Source organism: Artemia sp. Qi Xiang Cuo, chromosome 9 (genome assembly GCF_049724085.1).
Source record: "Artemia sp. Qi Xiang Cuo chromosome 9, ASM4972408v1, whole genome shotgun sequence".
In the NCBI taxonomy this organism is placed as follows: Eukaryota; Metazoa; Arthropoda; class Branchiopoda; order Anostraca; family Artemiidae; genus Artemia; species Artemia sp. Qi Xiang Cuo.
Window position 1 is genome coordinate 69,822,425 of NC_142802.1, and position 22,144 is coordinate 69,844,568.

The 22,144-nt window shown below is 37.4% G+C and overlaps 1 protein-coding gene across 1 annotated transcript in view; it reads left to right on the forward strand.

Moving 5' to 3' along the window:
- LOC148948981 (uncharacterized) overlaps positions 1-19,601 on the forward strand; it is a 121,596-nt gene extending 101,995 nt beyond the window's left edge. Inside the window, exons 9-10 of the mRNA XM_089094160.1 lie at positions 9,192-9,316; positions 17,812-19,601. Of these exons, the coding sequence (XP_088950286.1) occupies positions 9,192-9,316; positions 17,812-18,455 (769 nt within the window). The 3' untranslated portion in view covers positions 18,456-19,601. The remainder of the gene's footprint in view (positions 1-9,191; positions 9,317-17,811) is intronic.
- Positions 19,602-22,144: the final 2,543 nt, after the last annotated feature.

A 22,144-nucleotide genomic window follows, 5' to 3' on the forward strand; every position in this document is an offset into this window, starting at 1 on the left:
TGGCAGCACGGTGTTCGCCCCGTATTCTATTACCATATATGGACTCCCGTCACGAGTTATTGATAGCTTCCTACTTGTGCTGAAAAAATTTTCCGTGAAGAGAGACAAAATTCATTAGTCCTCTCCACGATAAAGGTTGTTTCTGTGATAATTAGTTTCGAGAAAGGTTGTTTAGTAAACACATTTTGAAAAATTGTTTAATAAATATTCATACCATTAAAAGTCATTTCTTGTTTCAAGACCTAAAATATGTGGCTCTAATAGAATATAATACTGCAAATTTTAATATGCAATCGGAATGTTTTCAAAGATTATTATACATTTTGGAATTGGAGCATCAGTATTTAGGCTATTAGAATTTTTATAGTTATATTTAAAAATTTTGTTTCGAAACAATTTGTTTGGAATTTTAAGTTTAAAATATAAACTGGACTATTCACTTTTAATTTATTTGTTTCTATTCTTTCGCCAAGCCACAGTTATGATATTGCTTCATTTTTCTTAGGGAATGACGTAAACTTTCTGAAAATCAGAAAAATTTTATTTTTCATGGATTTTTCCCCAATTTGTAACTTGTTTTTCAACCTACAGAAAATAAAACGCACATTTCAAAAATGCCATACGGTAAATAGATCAATTTTTTGTCTTGTGTTCAATCTTTAAAACTGTAAATTTGATTAAAATTAGTGGTAAAACTAATTAGTGGCAAACAAATTAGTGGTAAAACTTTGGTTTCCGGGTCGGACCTCTGTAGATGTAATACCAGGAAATATAGTAGCGGGATATAATGGTAGATTGTCAATTTCAGTAACCAAGAAAATGAAGGTATACTAATTTTTGTGCTCAAAAAATTCAATAAAGTAATATAGATAACATAATAGCGCAATCGTTAGGTACCGACGGGACCAGAACTTCTAAAAACCGTTCTGACGGGGAAAAACGAGGCAGAAAATAGTAGTCACATGTTTTTGATGTGTTACCTGAATACATTCCCCCCTTCCCCCACTTTTAAAAGGCAAAATGTAATGTTACAAGATTGTAACATTTTTGTCTTCTACAGTATATCCGTAGTTACTCTGGCCAAGAACAATTGACGGAAAAAACTTCCCAGTGGTCCATCCCGTCAGTAGAATCAGGTCATTCAGGAGAAGCGGCTCATAACTACTCCTTATACTTTAAAAATGTATTTTTTTGTCTTCAATTAGCAGAAAAATAAATATAAAAGCTGTATCGGAGGTCTTGTAAAATACTTTTTTGTGTCTTCATTTGAAAAGTCGAAAAAAAATCTTTGTCTACCTCCCACTTTCCATGTTCTCGTGAATGGGGGTCACTGCGGGTACGAAATTCAGAACTTGTAAGAACTTAAATTCTTGGGTACCAGAATTAAAAAGCTGCTATCCCGACTTTAGACGCCTTTAAGCCTTGGAAATAGGAAACTACTGTATTGAATTTAGGGTTCTAGGTGTTTTTCCGCGTTTCACCCTGTTTTTCAGCGCTGAAAATAGTGTATTTATGAAATTAAAGGATTTTGACGTTTAAAGGCTTGTTTCTGATTGATTCGGGTCTGCTGATTCTGAACATGTGCCCACTTTTGAAATCAGATCAGTAGTTTTCGAGTTATCGTCATTTTCATCATCGTGGGTCATACTCTTTTCTGTATACTAAGGAAGTAGATGCGCTTAGGGTATCTTTCATGGCTAAATCGAGTATGCTGAGTCTAAAAATGTACTTACTTTTAATATTTAACCATCCGTTCCTGATTCATCATCACTTTCATCATCGCCGGGTTTAGACTGCCTTTCATACTTCCACATTACAAACTGCGACCATTTGCAGGTTTGAAAACGCGACTTCGTTGGCTTCACTTCGTTCAAAGAACTTTCTCACGTACGAAGCGACACTGTAACTAATGATGTCTTTCTTTTTTGCTTTCGATCAGCCAAACTACGCAAGATGCCTGATTCGCAATTTCATCAACTGGGATACCTTTTTCCGCCATCGGTCTCGATCATTAGAACGAGTCTCAAATCAAGAAGTTAAAAAATGGACTAAGTGGGCTGGTCAACAATCTTCAGGCTCTTCAAAGGTTTCTTCTGACCTCACCGGAGCTAAGTCGAACGCTGGATGAATTCAGCCAGACCAAAGAAACAAGTACAAATCACCACCAAATGGGACAAGCTTTTGAAAAGAATTTTCTCGGAGACTGCAGATCTCTTATTATTACTGTTGAGTCTTAGGGAAATCCCCACGAAGGGGATACAAATCAGCTATACACTCTGGATTTACACCGCCTGGCAGAAGATACGGCAATACGAAACCAGAAGTGACTTGAAGAATTGGGAATTGCAGAGTACAAAAAATTTATTCAAGAGCATATGGTTTCCCACAAGAAAACAATTAGCGACACGTTACCGAGACAGAACATAGTCCTGTTCGTTCCGCCAAAAAAAATCTACCTCCAAGTCTCAGCTGCAGGTAAAGTACATGTAGTCAACTGCCGCCTCTTCAGTCGTTTGAACATAGGCTGCAAGGGTAGGGGGCAGATCTGACCAACTTTTTCAAGCACGAGAACAAGCCAATTCCACCTTCCCTCTCCGAGTATGGCAAGCTATGGTTTGGAAAAAAATCTGACATAATTGACTGTTTGACGGCAGAGCTTGAAAACCCACTGCCCAGCAGTCTCCCAACCGTCGACTCAATTGTACTAGACGGGTCTGTTCTAGTACACCTCATCATCCCTAAGCCCGGAATTAGTTTCGGTGAATACGCTCACTCAAACTTTGCTACTTACATTAGAAAGCAACAGTTGTAAACCGAAGCTGAAAGGATTGATCTCGTCTTTGACATCTACACTGACGACAGCCTAAAAAGTGGAGCGCATGAACACCAAGAAACTTCATCTTATGCCGTGAAAATCACAGCCTGAACCCCCGTTCCTCAGATGAGCTGGCGTGACTTTTTGAAATCAACAGAGAACAAGAGTCGGCACTTCCGTTTTTTGGCGACTATGGTAGTCCAATATTTGCAGAACATCTTTGTATTAGCCACTCTTGGAGACACAGTTATTTCAACACGTGATATTGCTTTTCGCGAAGGTCTTACACCTAACAACCACGAAGAAGATGACACTCGTGTGCTGCTCCATGCCTTCCATCAGGCCCAGTGTGACTATAACTTCATAGCCATCGGAACTGTGGATTCTGATGTATCTGTTATTGCCAAAACTTTATTTCAGCAGCTTCAGGTTGAAAACCGGTTTGTCATCTATGGGCATGGAGCAAAGACGAAAATACTGCCCATTCACGATATTACTTATTGTCTAGGACCTGACGCCAAAACTTTATTTCAGCAGCTTCAGGTTGAAAACCGGTTTGTCATCTATGGGCATGGAGCAAAGACGAAAATACTGCCCATTCACGATATTACTTATTGTCTAGGACCTGACAGGTCTCGCAGCCTTCTCTTTTTGCATTCCTTCTCTGGATACGATACTTCTTCTTTTGCTTTTCACGGAAAGAATGGTGTTTTGAAGACCTGGTAAGCTGTGGAATCCAATCTTCCAACTTACGTCACTCTGAGTACATCAGGAGCCCCGTTCCTAGATTGTCACTTTACAGAAATCCAGCGATTCTTCGTCGTTCCTTACCAAAAATCAAGCAGCTTGTTTGAAGTGAACAGTCTGCGGAAGGAGATTTTCACACGAGAAACAGCCGGAATGGAAAGACTGCCCACAACAGCGACTGGTCTTGAGCAGCATACCGAACGCACTTACTTGCAGGCCCAGATACGGGCATCATCGTGCATTCCTGAACTTTCCCCACTGGATCCAGGTTTATACGGCTGGGTGAAACATGACGGAAGCTGGGAGCATTTCTGGACTAATCTTCCTGGGGAAGCGACAATTTGCAAGGAACTGCTTAAATGTGGCTGTAAAACAAAGGGCAAAATCAGCTGCAAAAGTGCAAAAGCTTCCCTTAGATGCACAGATCTCTGCTCGTGCAAAGGTTGTGATAATCAGTACAATCAGTAGTGCACTTTTTGTAGCTTTAATTGTCAGAAGCCGATTTAATTGTCACGGATATCCTGTCCGTGAGTACCTCATTTTCTTTTTTAGCAACCTTTATGATGCAACAAGTCGAAATCGGCTATTTCATTCCTATGGTCCATGTGATTGCTTAACTATTTTGAAATACCTGAAGTAGTTTAGTATTTTATATTTTATCATCAAAATAGTATGCTTCTTACGTCCGAAGTTTCTTAAGTCAAGCTGTTTGTGTTGAATAAATGATTTTTTTTTTTTTTTACTTAAAGCTTATTGAGGAGTTCTGAAACGGTAATTAATTAATTACAGTCAAAAATGTATGATCATCTTCGGAAGGTTATAGGGAGGGTATGAGTTCTTGTTAGAGTATGGCATAGAAACCGTGGTTATGAAACTGGTAAATCCTGAACCAAGAATCTGATTGCAAAAATACGCACATTTTTGGAATCGAGAGACTCGAATTAGTCAGAAAAGAGATCTTAAACTCGGTCCATGGCTCATTCTCGAAATTCGTTTTTTTTTCTTCGCGCGGAAAAACGCAAAGTAGCTTGGAACCGCGGGGACAAATTTTAATTTGCGACTTAGTCGATTCTTTTATCGACTTGACTAAGTTCACCCTCTTAATTTGCGAACATGTTCACCAGTTTCTATGCGATTACCATTAGAAATACAAAGTCGGGAAGCGGAAATTACTTAGAAGTGCATGGAGCGTCGTGATGAAAATGATGATAACTCAGTAACTAGGAGTTGGAAAAAAAAAGTAAGCTTATTTTTGGGATCAAGAGAGACAAAGTAGTCAGAAACGATCCTCTGATCGGAAAAATTTCCCACTCTGAAAGTCAACTGTTTTTTCTCGCGCGGAAAAACGCAAAATGGCACAATAATCGCGTCGGAAAAATGTGGTTCTGCCTCCAGTCAGATTATCCATATTTTTTTGCACATTTTTGCCAAATTTCATGCTTTTACCATAAAATAAACAAACCTAACGCCATTGTACCTATCTATTGGAAACGAAGACCAAGAACGCTCTTTTCATCACACGAGAAATCAAGCTAGCAGTCCGAAAGAAAAAGAAGTTCTGGAGAAGGTACGAGGACGTCCCAACGCAAGAAATCATGACAAATTCAAATAAATACAAAACAAAGTCCGCTGCCTTGCAAGCGAAGTTACTAGCAGGTATAAAGAGTCTTTAGCTTCAGCGTCAAAAACAAATCCGAAGAAATTTTGGAAGTATGTCTCCACGAAAAAGACCGGAAGACATTCAGTAACCGAATTTTCAGTTAATGGGAATACTACAAGCAGCCCTGGAGATAGCTGAACCAGCAGTTCAAGTAAGTTTTTACACCTCCAGTTGATGCCCCCTTGCCACAGATGTCGGAATATGATATTCAAAAATCGATGTGAATTATTACTGTCGGCACTTTGGATGTGGAATCACGGCTCAAAAGATTGAACCCAAATAAGTCAGTTGCTCCTAATGGGTTGCACCCTCAAACTTTGGAAGAGGCTCATGTGGAGCTTTCCCTCCCCCTAGCAAAACTGTTAATACCAAACAGTCTCTTGATACCAAACAAGTGCCTCAAGATTGTTAAAATGCGAATATTACACCTGTTCACAAGTCCACTACCTTGCAAGCGAAGTTACTAGCACGTATGAGGAGTCTTTAGCTTCAGCATCGAAAACGAATCCGAAGAAATTTTGGAAGTATGCCTCCACTAAAAAGCCCGGAAGACGTTCAGTAACCGAACTTTCAGTTAATGGAAATACCACAAGCAGCCCTGGAGATAGCTGAACCAGCAGTTCAAGAAAGTTTTTACACCTCCAGATGATGCCCCATTGCCACAGATGTCGGAATATGATATTCAAAATTCGATGTGAATTATTACTGTCGGCACTTTGGATGTGGAATCACGGCTCAAAAGATTGAACCCAAATAAGTCAGTTGCTCCTAATGGGTTGCACCCTCGGACTTTGAAAGAGGACCATGCGGAGCTGTCCCTCCCCCTAGTAAAACTGTTATTACCAAACAGTCTCTTGATACCAAATAAGTCCCTCAAGATTGGTGAAATGCGAATATTACACCTGTTCACAAGAGTGAAACCAGGAACAGTGCTGCCAATTAGCGACCCATTAGCATCACCTCGACAGTCATTAAAATCCTCGAAGGAATTGTGAATACCGCTGTTATGAAACACATGATTGACAACAAACTACTTACCGAGAGCCAACATGGATTCAGATCTGGACGCTCGGTCGAGACAAATCTTATTGATGCATATAAATATGTCACCGACTACTAGACCTGGGTATCCATGCTGATATGATCTTATTAGACTTTGCAAAGGCCTTTGACAAAGTTTTCCATCACCGTTTGAAGGCAAAACTCTTAGCTACCGGGATACATGTTGAGGTTGTTGAATGGGTGATGCAGTTCCTCTCAGGAAGAAAGCAGAGAGTTAAAGTGTTTGGGGATAACAGGCAAGAATTCCTCTCAAAAGTTGCTTGAGTTGATACTGGCGTGTTTCAGGGAACAATCTTGGGCCCAACACTTTTCAGTGTTTACATTAATGATGCCCCACGGGCTGTAAGAAATAAGATGAGCCATTATGCAGATGATTCAAAGCTTATTGGGCCCATGGAGTCGACAGCAACAAGAGCTACTATACAGGAAGACCTGGATGCACTTTTTCTTTTGGCCCGCCAATGGAAGCTTGAGTTTAACATTCAGACATGCAAGACAGTACATTTTCGAAAAAAGAATGAGAAGTGGCATTACCATATGACTTGAGGGGATGGCTCTAAGCAATCGATTGGTTCTTTGGCAGCCGGAGGAAATTTGGGAATAGTCGTCGATAAAGAATTAAAATTCCACGAACACACAAAAACAGCGGTTGCCAAAGCATCTCAAACCCTCGGAATAATTAAGCGTACAGTACATAGCAGATCATCCCAAGTCATGACGAAGCTGTACAACGGTCTCCTGCGACCATTGCTGGAATTTGGGATGTGTGTTGCCACGCCCCTGAATAAGGGTGACCAACAGAAAATTGAGTTTTTTCAAAGGCGCGCAACCAAAGCTGTTGATGGATGCAAGAAGCTCGACTATCCATCTCGCCTGAACAAACTACAGCTCCCAACACTCGTCTACAGACAACGGAAGAGCGATGCCATCATCGCTTACAAGCTACTGCATGCCAATTCCTCTTCCCAGAAGCCTTTCCAACTTGACGAATCATTCAGGACAAGAGGGCATAGTAAGAAGCTGCTCCAGAAGAGAGCTGACAGCAGACTCCACAACCACTATTTCTCCAATGGAGTGGTGGCCCCCTGGAACAGTCTTCCAAATGCAGCTGTCACCGCTTCCTCTGTCGATGCATTCATGGTCGCCTTCAATAAGAATTGGTCCACTAAACCATGGAAAACAGAGTGGGACGCCACCGAACCAATGGCTCCCCATCGTCACTGACCAGAAACTCTACAGGATTTTTTCCTTATTTCGCTGGACAATGCGATTTAAGGTAATTTAAGGTAATAATTGTACCTAACACATTTTACCTGCAGACCCACTATACTTCCCCTCCCCCCCCCTAATGTGCAAATATATAGCCCAAAATTGTTTCTAAGGTAACGAAGAAACTAGCAAATAAACCGGTTTGCTATGAAGTATTACACATCGTAAATTTAAGTGAATGGCGTATAATACACAAGTACCGGAATTTTTCATGGAGAGAGAGAGCCGGATTTCCCGGTATTGTTCAAAAGCGATTAGTAATTAAATTTAAAAAAAACATTTTTTTTCAACTGAAACTAAGGAGCAACATCAAAACTTAAAACGAACGGAAATTGTTATGTATATGAAAGGGGTTGCCTCCTCCTCAAGACCTCGCTTCTTATGCTGAAGTTTTTTGTTTTAGAATTTTAAAACAAAGCTTGTTGTTATAATTAAAAGGCCATTGTGGTACAGGAATCCTTGTTAAGGAATTAGGACAAAAAGTCAAAACTACCAAAATTCCTTCACCTACAGTAAATAAAAAAACACAAAACTCAAACAAAATTCTCAAATTTGGAAAGTCTTATTTTCCACGGGGGGGGGGGGGTATTTTCCGATGGGTATTTATTGGGGATTATTTTTTGTGGGGGAGGGGGTTATTTTACAAGGGGAGTTATTTTCCGGGGGAGAAGGACAAACTCCAGGGAGGGGAGGGGGGTATTTCTGAGGGGAGTATTTTCCACGGGGGTATTTTCAGGGGGGTTTATTTTCTGTGGGAGGGTATTTTCCTCGGGGGTGGTGTTTCCAAGGGGTATTTTCCGTGGGGGGACATTTTCCGTGGGGAGTATTTTCTGTGCGTTTATATTACCGGGGGTAAACGCCAGGAGGTAAACGCCGGCCACCAGATTTAGATCCCAAAGAGCCCCAACCAGGGAACAAGAGACCCGATTTTAGTCAGAACCTGCAAAAACTTGAGGAATACAAACGATAAATAGCATTACATTAAAAAAAAAAGAACTCGGATTCTTTTATGTTCTCACCTATTTAGTGATGTTTTATTCATCCATTTTACCTGTACTAATGCAAATTTACCAAGAAATTTGCGTCAAAAATCAAAAATATATTAAAAAGCAAATGGTTTGCAAAATAACTAAAAACCAAAAGAACCCAAAAAAAATGTAGCTCAGTGTCTTGCGCAAAATTTGTAATTTTAAGTCACTTTAAATTAGTTTGCAAAGGTTTACATCCACCAACATTGCTTTCAATGACTTTTATAGTTAAGGTCTATATTTCTCTTCTCTCCGCCAACATTGCCATCTGATGAAAATATTCAGCTATATTGATTAAGGGTCCAGCTTCTGCTAGTGATTTCAAGGCTAAAGCAATATTGCTGGAGTGCAAAACTCTAAGAAAACTTTTTGGGCTATAACTATCCTCCATTGCCCCATAAAACAGAACTAATATTTTTTTTTCCAATATCATTAATATTTTAAAGAATAGGATGATACATTTGTCTCTGGATTGTCTCTATGATCTCCAAAGGCCGTTCTAGAGGTGACCCCAATAAGTAAGAGGTTCTTCGTGCTGGTTCATATACATCGCTACGAAGAAAAAGACGAGGAGCTTATCTATTGTTTTTTTATGGTACTTTTTTTGCAGTGGAAAAATAAATTGTCAAGAACCTTGTCCCAAGAAGCTTAATTGTGGTCACGACTGCCCTAATTTCTGCAGCGAACCTTGTATAGTATCAGCTCAGTGCCAATTTTGCATTGAATTAGACGAAGGTAGTTCTTTACTCTTTATTATTATCAAAATATATTGTGTTTTCTTGGAGATTGTTTTATCATGCTTAACTCAATTATGGACTATTGAAGTTTTCCCTTGCTCACACAATTTTTGTCCCTGCAATATTCCTCATGTTTTTTTTATGATGGTCTTATAATGCACATGTTAAAAAATTGGCTAATAAATATTCATAGCACTGGACATCAATTCTTGTTTCAAGACCTAAAACATGTAGCTCTAATAGAGGTGAATACGCTGAATTTGAATTTACAGTTAGAACTCTGAATTCAAATTTTTATCACCCACGATTTTACACAATCATGGTTAGAAATAATTTTATTGGAATTTAGGTCAATAAAATTCCTAACGTCAGTTAGAGTCCTGCTCTTTTTTCCTTCGTCAGTATTTGTGCCAAGAAGGCTTTCAAATGTAAGCATTCATTTAAAATCATAGGCTAAAGATCGTCGGGATAAAAACTCAATAGCTCACTTGCATGACTCGTGATTTCTGAGGCTTCCAGTCGTTTAATAACCTCAAAAATTCCAAACCTGTTATGAAGCTGAGTATGCTTATTTTCCCTCCTTGTGAGTTTGACATATTAATTCATCTACCATATAAAGTTGAAAAGGTTCACACAAAACTTGTCAGATCCTGTAAATATAACACTGCTGCTATGTCTGCTACATAATCCTGCTTACATTTTCTACACTTTCTATCCCTCTAAAATATTGTCTCATTTCTTGAAGAAGACCATAACCCTTGGTTCACACAGATCCGGTTTTTTTTCTCACGCAAAACGGCTCACGCATAACGGATGCAGCAATAACGCAGAACTGTCCATATCAAATCTGTCCAGTGTGCGCGTTTTAACGCACATCTGTGATTGAACAAAAAGCAGAAAAAAACTATTAGCTCTATATGTACTCAAGAAGATAAGTCACGTATTACTTTTTGGAATTTTTTTGAATTTTAACCTTGTTTATAAATCTCAAGTTAAAGTTGCAGAATATTTACGCCAACAGTTTCGGGTGCAGAGACAGTAATTTTTAGCGACAATATATAAAATAAACAACTCACTTTTTACTTATCCTGGTTATGTTGTGCAGTAACTTTGCATACTCTACTACAGGATCAGGTAACGTTCATCTAAGCCAGACTTACAAGTCTATTTCAAAGAGGGTCTACTTACTTTTTATATTTTTTTTTTTTTGTGGGGATGGAATCATTTTCATTCTAATCCATGTTCAAAAACTACATTTTAAGTATTATTTTCCGGCACTCTTAAGGGGAGGGATGTTATCTTAAGGTAGTTATATTTTCTACCTGTCTATACTTCATCTTAGAATTTTGATCTTGATTTTTTTTTTTTAATTTGTGATTATTTATTGACAACAAACAAAAATTTGACAAAAATATTAAAATGACAAATGAACATAAAAAATGTGGATTTATGAATTTTTTGCCAGAAGAAAGATCATGGATGCATGTTTATTTGTTTGTATTTTTTTTCCAAGGGGTGATCGTATCGACCCAGTGGTTCTAGAATATCGTGGGAGGGCTCATTCGAACGGAAATTAAAAGTTCTTGTGCCCTTCTTAAGTGACCAAAAGAATGGAGGGCAACTAGGCCCCATTCTCATGCTCATTTTTTCCCCAAAGTCACCCGATCAAAATTTGGAGATAGCCGTTTTGTTCAGCATGGTCAAAAATATGATAACTATGTCTCTTAGGATGACTTAATCCCCCGAAGTCCCCGGGGGGAGGGCTTAAAGTTATGAACTTTACCCAATGTTAACATATAGTATTGGTTATTGGGAAGTATACAGACGTTTTCAGAGGGGATTTTTTGTGGTAGTGGGGGGTGGGGGGGTGATTCGGGGGTTATGTGGGAGGATCTTACCATAAAGGAAGATGTCATGGGAGAAGGGACATTGCTATGACGGGGGCGCCAAATTTCCCGGCATTATTTAAATAAAGATCATAAATTATACATAAAAAAACAAGTATTTTAACTGAAAGTAAGGAGCAACATCAAAACTTAAAACGACAGAAAACATTACGTATATGATTGGGTTCATTCCCTAGTCAATGCCTCGCTCTTTAAGCCAAAGATTATTTAGTACTTTCATAAGAGCTATTTATTCTAATTAACGGCATTTGTGATTAATGGGTCATTTTTAAAGAATTGGAACAAAATTCGAACTTTAGATTAAAGAGCAAGGTATTGACTAGGGGGCGACCCTCTCATATACGCATCAAAAATCTAAGAATGAAGAGTTTCGTTACGTAAGTTAATTCGTAATATATATGTATTTATTACGAATAAAAATACTAGTGAATAAAAGTCAACAGGTTTCAATAAAGACATTTAACCGAATAAAAGTAAAATCAATATTCATTTTTTTTTTTAATTATTCATGTACGGTGAGCCAAAATCAAACCTGCATTAATTCAAAGAAGTTCAAAATTAAATTAGAAAAAAACAAGTTTTTTTAAATGAACGTAAGGACCAACGTTAAAACTTCAAAAAAACAGACATTATTCCGTACATGAAATGGGAGGGCTCCTCCTCACACACTCGAACTTTAAGCGAAAGCTTGACTACAGCTGTTTTTTTAACAATGAAAATAATTAGCTTAAAGAGACCGGTTGGGAGGAGGGGACAGCCCCGTTCACTTGTTTTTTTTTTATTTAATCAATAGAAGGACCATGTTCTTATTGCAGAACTTCGCTCTATAAACTAAAACTTTTTGGACTCCTTGACTAATAGGAGGGAAGACTCCCCACCATCTTTGAGTAAAAGCATTAGTATGTGTGTGTGGCATGATTGGCTGATGGAACATTAAACTTGCAACCTTTGCTAATTCAATATTTGACTAAGTATACTAAAATATTGCCCGGCCAATCAGCAATATGAGATACTTACATTTAGTACTTCAGCAAAATTTGACTCTGTCTGTCTATCTGCCATGTGATCTTTGAGGAACAGAAGGCTCTGAAACCATTTCCAAGGCTTCTTTTCAAGGCTCCTCCCTGAGACCCACTCTTGGACATTTGGGCCTTTTTCTCCCTTTTGAAGCCATCTCGAAGGGATCTCCACTGTTTTTGACAGTCTTCAACTGAAAGAAAACTGGATGAGAATTTGATTTGTATAATCTTTTCATAAAATATGGTTTTAGAAGACATGTGAAACTTATCAATATCACAGAACTAGGAAAATGTAGTTTATCCCAACTAGGGGTCATTTAATAAAATGATGAAATTATTTGGGTTATGTTGAACTTTTTGTTGAAGTCTTCTAACTTTAATTAAAACAGTTATTAAAACACCATTTTCACCTCACACTAGTTTAATAGATTCAATCTTCTTCATCATTTTTACATCATCAAATTTTATTATGCAATTGGATGAGGAATCCCTACTATATGTCACTGGGGAAACTCTGCTTGTAAGCCTTACCCAGTCATTTTCTTTGTGATGTGCTCACTAACTAGATGATGAGAATATTCTATGAGGTAAAATATAATTTAAATTTCAACAAATAAGTGGCCAATAACACAGATCTTATCAAGAGAGAATACTCAACGTGAATGTAGAAGCCTGGAACCTAGGTGCAACTGCAACTTAACACAGGTCTTTGTGGGGATGCCAAGTACAAGAAGAAATAATAAATATATACAAATTAATCCAAAAGATCTTAAAATAGATGGTTTGGCATGGTTACGGAAATAGATTCCCTACTCCTATTTTATGAGGGGGTTGGGCTCCGTTGTAGATGATTATATCCTAATTTATTAAAAAAAAAACATAAGCTAATGTGCTCAAAAGGACCTAAAGCTTTTGTTGGCTATGAGATGCTAATTCAATCATTGATACATGGACAGATTAGGCAACCCTGCAGTATATGGTGTAGATTTATCACAATACAAATGGAATTTGATCTAAAAGGTAGCAAATTACTTTATGTTTACTCTCTGGCAACCACTGCATGGTGACATGATGGTGACAGGGAACAATGAAAAATTGATCAATTTGGAACACAGGGCAAAAATAAAATAGATAAGAAATACATATACTTTTCAAATGAAAATTTAATCTTCTGTCCAAATGCAATAGTCAGTTCCTCTGAATACTCATTCCTCTGATCCTATAAATCAAAATGGTCAAGGACACAAACCTGTAGTAAAGCTGCCCACTGTAAACAGAACCTATTTTTTTTACTCTATGTTATTCATCCAATTGAGCTGCAAAGTCGCACAAATACTGTACAGTAGTAGCAGAATATAAACAAATCACTTCTCACTGTATATCCTGGCTCTATTGGCCAATACACCTGCACCATATGGCACATGGGCAGCTATATAGCAGGTTTACCAAGGAGCTTACACTACAAACATCAAGTGAGCAAAAAACTAAACTGGATCTAGTTTTTTTTAAATTCAACATTCTGTAAAGATAAAGGTGCAGACTAGTTCCCCCTGACAAAAACTTATTTTTAACTGTAAATTATTCAGTCCATTGGGCTGTAAAGTTGCATAGATACTTTTCAGTAGAAGCAGAATACAAATGACTCACTTTTTACTGTTTATCCTAGTTGTGTAGGAGGGTCTCTGCACCCTCCCACTAGAGGGGGAACAGTAAAGGTTCAGATTAGCTACCCTTGATAAAAGCAACCTATTTCTTACTGTATATTATCCAGTAAAATAGGCTGTAAAGTTGCACAGATACTGTCCAGTAGATGCACAACATAAATATATGGATAAAGGTGCAGAATGGCTACCCCTGTAGTGTAGGGTGCAGAGGCTCTAACAAAAGAATCAGGATATACAGTAGGAACTGATTTATTTAAATTGTGCTTATACTGGACAATATCAGTGCAAGTTTACAGGCCAATTGGCTGAATAACATACAGTAGGAAAAAGGTTATTTTCATTAAGGGTAGCTAATCTGCACCTTTACCAACAAATCAGTTCCTATTGTATATCCTGATTCTATTGGTAGAGCCTCTGTACCATACACTACAGGGATGGCTAATCTGCACCTTTACTATGGGAAATAATCTGCAATAATTCACCAAAAAGTCTAGCTAGGCTAGACTTGCCTAGTAAAATTTTCCTTTTTATGTTTTAGACCATCTTCCTCTGAAACTTTTTCCCAAGCTTTAGTCAACAAATGGCGCTTACAGTGGTCAGGATGCTTTTTATCATAGATAATTGGCTTGCATCTTACTGTTAAGATAAGTTTCTCAGTGAATTCCATCTTTGAAACTTTGAAACTTTGCTGTTTGCGTTTTGGCGGATAAGTTGAATTATTTTAATGCATGCGTCAAGCCGTCATAACGCAGAAATGGGCATTGGGCAACGCATGGAACTTGACGTGTCGCGGACAAAATAGTAATTTTTATTCAAATATCAACTGTGTGACCTAGGGTAAGAGCTGTAATAGGTAATAATCTGCCCTAACTCTTTGGTTTCATACTGCATTTTTATGTTTACCTTGTTAAACCTTTCCAGTATGCTCCCCCCTAAAAAACGACTCCTCAAACACAAGGGTCGTTTAATTAGAATAATAAGATTTTTTTAAAGCTAAAAACAAATTAAGTGTATAGAGCAAGGGAGAGGGAAATTCCCTTCATATACGAAATACTTTCTGTTCGTTTTTAAGTTATAATGTTGGTCTTTACTTTAAGTTGAAATAACTTGTTTTTTTTATATAATTTCTGTTCGTCTTTTACATAATGCTGGGAAATCAAACTCCCTCTTCATAAAAATTCCTTTCCGCCAAAATTCCTTCTTGGAAAGATCCTCCCGCGTAACCCCCTCCCACCAAACCCCCCCCCCCCATCAAGAAATATCTGTATAATTTCAAATAGCCAATACTATATGTAAATAATGCAGCACAGTTCATAAATTGTAGCCCTTCCTCCGGGGCTGTTGGGGATCATGTCATCCTCAAAAATACAGTTATTAGATTTTTCAATTATGCTGAATTAAATGGAGATCTCAAAATACCCCTCCAATTTTTCGTCACTTAAAACGGGCACTAGAACTTTTGATGTCTGGTCAAATCAGCCCTCTCCTGACCTTCTAGGATCACTGGTTCGATGCAGTCACCCCTGGAAAAAAAAAATAACACGCATCCGTGATCCTACTTCTAGCAAAATATGCGAAATTACACACTTTTGTATATAGGAGCTTAAAACCTCTACAGTAAAGTTGTTTGGTATACTGAATCTCGCGGTGGGATTTTCATTGAGGTTACTTGATCTTTTACGGCTGTTTCCCTATTTTTTTGAAATTGGACAAACTTTCTGAAGGTCTCAACTTTCAATGGGTGACATTAAACTTGATGAATTTTATATATTTTAAATAAGCATCAAAATATGATTCTTTTGATACATAAATTGTCATCAAGAATCTGTTTCTTGGAGTTGTGGTTACTATTGAGCCGCATAACAACTGACTGACGCTCCTTGCGATACTACAAATTTGAAAATGCCATAGTTTGAATTAAGATTACGAGTTTACATAGTTTGAATTAAGATACTCGTATTAATACTCCCAGTAATAAAATGCATTCATGAGCTTACTCCCACCCTTTTCTCCCTTTGAGGAGTAAAAAAATTATCCCTTATTAAAATTCACACATCTTATTATAATATCGCGACTTTTTTATTTTTATTGACTGATTAGAGTTTGCTGTAAAACAATAAAGAAGAAAAGTCGCGCTATTGCAAAAATATAATTTGGGCAGGTATACTGCACTGTGCATTTATCCCTGAAGGGAGTGGGATTCAGTGACGTAATTTCATCAAGATCCTAGCGGGGGCAAAGTTTGAGCCACTTTTCCCAAATCAAGTGAAAATGACAGTGAAAACTGAAAAAATGATACTTATATTACCATAAAGGCAAAGATATACTAAAGAACACTAACCTGATTCTCTATATGCTTGAATTATGTATGCTTATCTTAGTCTTGATGAGATTTTTTTGCAGAAATTAAACTTCATTGGGGGAGGGGTGGGGTCTGGGGGCAAACTTGAGTCTGGAGGTAGCAGTTGCCCCCTGTCCCATAGAAAATTATTCCCCTGGTGGGTGTGGGATGTTATCAACAGCCATATGGAAGCAAATATGATGGTCTGTATCAAACAGTTCGTGGTAACGAACTGTAAGTAAGGAGCGACCCGGCTCAATAGTAACCGAAACTCTAAAAAACTAAATTTTGATAACAGTAGATACATCAAAAGAATCAGACTTCTATGCTGATTTCAAATATATAAGTCTCATCAAATTTAGTCTAACCCATCAAAAATCATGAGCCTAAAAAATTTGCCTCATTTTCAAAAAAAGGGGGAAATACCTCTTAAAAGTGATAGAATCTTATTGAAAATCAAACCATCAGATTCAACGTATCAGAAAACCCTACTGAAGATGTTTCAAGTTCCTATCTGCAAAAATGTGGAATTTTGTATTTTTTGCCAGAAAAATGATCACGGATGCGTGTTTATTTATTTGTTTTCTCTTTACAGGGGTGATCGCATCGATCCAGTAGTCCTAGAATATCATGAGAGGGCTCCTTCGAACGGAAATTAAAAGTTCGAGGGTCCTTTTTAAGTGACCAAAAAATTGGAGGGCAAATTGGCCCCCTCCCATGCTCATTTTTGTCCCAAAATCACCCAGTCAAAATTTGAGATAACCATTTTGTTCAGCATAGTCGAAAATCTAATGAACATGTCTGTGAGGATGGCTTAGTCTCCCCATAGTTCCCGGGGGAAGGACTGCAAGTTATGAACTTTGCCCATTGTTTACATATAGTAGGCTGTTGGTTATCGGGAAGTATACAGACGTTTTCAGGAGGTATTTTTTCTGGTGGGGGTGTGAGAAGGGGGTTACGTGGGTGGATCTTTCCTTGGTGGAGGGGACATTTCTATGAAGAGGGCACCGGATTTCCCAGTATTATTTAAAAAACGATCAGAAATTAAATAAATAAACAAGTTTTTTCACCTGAAAGTAAGGAGCAACATTTAAACTTAAAACGAACAGAAATTATTAGGTATATGAGGGAGTTTGCTCCCCTGGTCAATACCTCACTCTTTACGCTAAAGTTTTTTTTTAGTACTTTCAAAAGAGGTATCTATTCTAATTAAACGGCCTTTGTGATTCAGGGATTTGTTATTCAAACAAAATTCGAACTTTAGCGTAAACGACGAGGTATTGACTAGAAGTACTTTTCTTTACTTTTGTTTAATTTTTTTTTTACTTAGTTACAACAAAATATTATTACATATATTTATGGATTGAGGAATTTCCTTTTGATTTAATCTCTGTTGAATTTTATTGAGTGTGATTTAAGGAAAACATGTAGGCCTACACCTCCTGAATGGAGGTGGGGATTTTTTTTAAATGCTCAATTACAGTTTTTTTTATGTGAATTGACCATGGTTTGGCTGTAAGTACACGTTTTCTGTTTTTAATATATTAATCCCTCCTTTTTAGAAAACCGAAAAAGTCAGATTGAAACATATCGAGGATTGGTAAAGATTAAGCTGATCGAACTTAAGAAGGAGGCAAGGACATTTAAAGTTACTTGTTTAGACCAATCATCCTCAAAATATCTAGATGTCAGAGACAAGGTTCTGAAATATATTCAACCTGATCATAAGTGGCGTCCTGAAGTGCATTCAATCAAAGAAGTCTTCAATTCAAGTCTTCTTCAAGATTTTCATTCTTGTCAAGCAGACTTAATCGAACCTTCGACTATACGTGAAAAGTTTCATGGTACTGATACAAAAGCTTGTAATGAAATTATACGCAATGGCTTTCGACTTCCGATTAATGACACTCAGACTCGAATGTTTGGCCGTGGCATTTATTTTGCCACCGATTCCAGTAAGAGTGCACAAAATATATATACTGAAGGATCTAACGTGTTGCTTTTATGTGATGTTTTACTTGGCAAAGAAATGAAGGTTTCTAGTCCCCAATATAATATGAATTTGAAAACTATAAAGAGCCTAGGCTATGACTCCATATTTGCTCCTAGGAACACAAGACGTGAAGGAGGAGTTTTGTTTGATGAATTTGCGATATATGACCCACGTCAAGCTTATCCGAGGTACATTATTAATTACAAAATGTAACAATTACGCACTTTTACTGCTAGTATCGTACATAAGAAGTTTCAAAAATATGGAATTCTTCCTGGGATATCATTTGGTCCCTCCAATGAGTTCAACAACCACTTCCGCGTGGCGGATTCAGAATTTTGTCAATTTTGCTGAACAGGAGAAGTTGTAAAAGTCACCTACTTTGTCAACCCTGTACTGGAATCAGAATTTGTCAAAAATTTGAGAAACGTCAGAGAAGAGTATGTATAATGCAAAGAAGCCGGGTCTGTTCTGGGATTTCACGGTACACCAATTTAATCAAATATTCGCTGTATACTTCCAACAATTTTCAGAAATTTTATATTAAGCAAACATTCTACAGATACGGGCATTATTTTTCTGAATTCTCCGACATGGCATTAGGATATGCTGGTTAAGTTAAGGCCCAAATTCTGTGTCAAATACTACCTGGGAGATTGTAGGGTGTCAAGAACTGTGTTAATATTGCAGCCGGATATAACCCAAGTTAGCAAAGACTCGCTGGGAGGAGCAAATACGATTATGATTGGTAATGAAAAACAAATATTACCTCGTTATGTTGTTCATCTCAACTGGGATGTTGTAACAGTGGAAAATGTAAAGATGAACAGCTTTGAAATTAAGCTATGCTGATTTTATGCTAAAATTTAAATTAGCTATACTAATTTTATGCCTCAGAGGTTTTTCTTTGTAAAAATAAGGATTTAACTGATTAATTAGAAATAGAATCTGTTGAAATTGTGTGAATTTAAATCTTTGTAGTGAATCGTTTTGAAAACCCTGCAAGAAATATTCAGACCAAGTGGGGTAATCTCGCAAACTTTGACAAATCCAAGTAGATAAACGTTCAAAATGAGCATTAGTTCAGAAATAGATCATCGTTCAAAAAATCAGGCAAGGCTAGACCATATTGTTAATACGGCTGTTTTTAGTTATAAATACTAAGTCTGTCCAGTCGTTACACCAATCGTTCTTTATTTCACAATATATCACTATATAATTCCAACTATAGTTGTTCTAGTACTTAAAGCTTACGATATACAAACTGCCATTATGTTACTGTTTATTCGTGATTCGTGTGTATTACTGTCTCTTTTATGTTTCTACAGTCTCTCTTGGTGTCTCAAATATCTTAGTATGTTTGTGTAAATAAATGAAATTCAGTTAAAACACCTTGAAAAACACACCTTCAACCTTTATTAGTGAATTTATGGTTTCAGGGGAAATGCAAAGTAGGCAATAGGGAAGGTCCCTATTCCGTTTCCGCCAGCATTTGGATATTTCTAATGCCACCAGAGTAGTCTGGCAGTATCACAGGGGTCAAGGGTAACCCTAACGTGTCACAGATTTCTACGTGTCTCTGCCTTGTCGGTTTCCCACAACCGGCAGGGTTCTGACAAGTGTACTTCCCCAACGGTACAAAAGTGCCGCACTAATTTGCCCAAGACGCCGCGCCAAGACCACGAGCATTAAGCTCCAACAATTCCCTTTCTTTTCCTCCCAGAAGGATATTTCCTATCACAGGGCTCTCCCTATAAATCTTACTCGCTTTTTGTAAACCCAAATCTCTATACTTAAGCTAATCAAGAAGGCAAATGTGAAAAAAAGCTCGCTATTTTCAATCACAACTTTACACTTTCAAGTCAGACATAGAATTCATTCGACAATGCACAAACCCTCGCGGGTAAATTCTCGCGTGGAGGTAAGGTCATATTTCTGACCCTCTGGCTGTGAATAACCGAATCAAATTCAAGTTACCCAGTATTCTCTGCAGATTTCAGACTCTAGATTTAACCTGTATGAGTCATTGCTAGTCTGTATTTTCAGGCTTAGATTATTTAACGAATTCTTTCAGGACGTCTCATAGCCACAGCTAGGCCCAGAGTTTAAATATTGCAGTTGAAGGTATAATAATTTAAATTTGCAAAAACGGCATTTTCTGACAAGAAGGGGCAAAGGGCCCCAACATTTTTTTTCCTTTTTTCCCACAGAACTTTATTTTCTGTTTTCTGAACAATACTTTGCGAGTGGCTGCGATTTAGATGCTTGTAAATTGCATGTTGTCATATTTTACCCCACCTCTAGCCAGGGGTAAATCTACGACATTTTCATTCGGGGGGGGGGGGGGCAAGATGGGTCTACTTTCGATATTCAAGGAGCCTGGGCTATATAAAAATTTTTCTCCACATTACTGGGGGGGGGGCAACTGCCCCCTTGCCCCTCCCAAACTACGCCCCTACCTTTAGCAGTTTTTCCACGTCTAGATTTGTCACAGCTCTTATGGTGCCTCCGGTTATTTGCTGTTGCCTCCTTATTTTTTCTTGCTACAAAATTGGTTGATTATATCTTAGCAGGTATCATACGCATAAGAAACAAAATGTATATTTGTTTTAATATTTAATAAACTGTATATTAACTATATTTTTGTATTACCATACATATTGTTTATGATTTATATATATATATATATATATATATATATATATATATATATATATATATATATATATATATATATATATATATATATATATATATATATATATATATATATATATATATATATATATATATATATATATATATATATATATATATATATATATATATATATATATATATATATATATATATATATATATATATATATATATATTTATATATATATATATATATATAATACAAAATGTTTGTTAATAAAAAAAATATAGTTAATATGTGATTTTTGACTCTTAAAATGCCATCTGTGAATTATTTTAGAAAGTTTCATGCGACTTTTAGTGGTGTTTTTACAAACTAGAAAAGGCTAAAATAAGGAGATGAAAACAAGCAAAGGTAAGAAAAAAGAAAAAAAGAAAGTGGTGAGAACGAGTTATGAGAAAAATTGGGTGTAATCTTTGTCGTCTTCAGACTCTGATGGTGAACTAGCTGTTGTAGCCATTCCGTCCTCAAGCAGTTATGCAGTTCTTCCAGATGTTGAAAGTGAAGAATCCGATGATGAAGTACACTTAGCAACCCGTGCCAAACGGAAAAACTGTCATGGAGAAAGTCCCGACGGTTCAATCATCATCATGGCCCGGACGTGGGCCCCACTCATTTTCAGGACCATGACGACTGGAGTACAGAACAATTCTTTTTGCAAAATTTCCCGGAGAGTTTCTTCGAACGTACAGCTTTTTGCATGAACTACAACTATCAGTTGATCCACTACAAAAGCTTGAATGTAGCTCCAGACGAGCTGAAATTTTTGTTGGCATTGTCATCCTGATGGGGAACATCAAGTTTCCTCGGATCCGCATGTACTGGTCTGGGAAGTTTAGGATGGAAGCCATATCGCAAAAGATGAGTCGAGACAGATTCTTCACATTCCAGTCGAACCTGAAGTTTATTGTTGATTCAGAAATCTCAGACGAAGAAAATACCGAAAATAGACTTTGGAAGGTGAAGCCGATCCTTGACAACTTCAGGAATATCTGTCTCCAGTTGCCACGTGACAGGAAATGTTCAATTGATGAACAGAGGATACCCTTCCAGGGTATGTTGACTCTCAAGCAATATGTCCCTAACAAGCCCAACCCGGCTGGATTAAAGAATTTTGTCCTTGCCAGCTTATCAAGGCTGATATTTGACCTCCAAATCTACCAGGGAGCCACCACCCTGAGAGAAGAGCTGGTAGCACATGG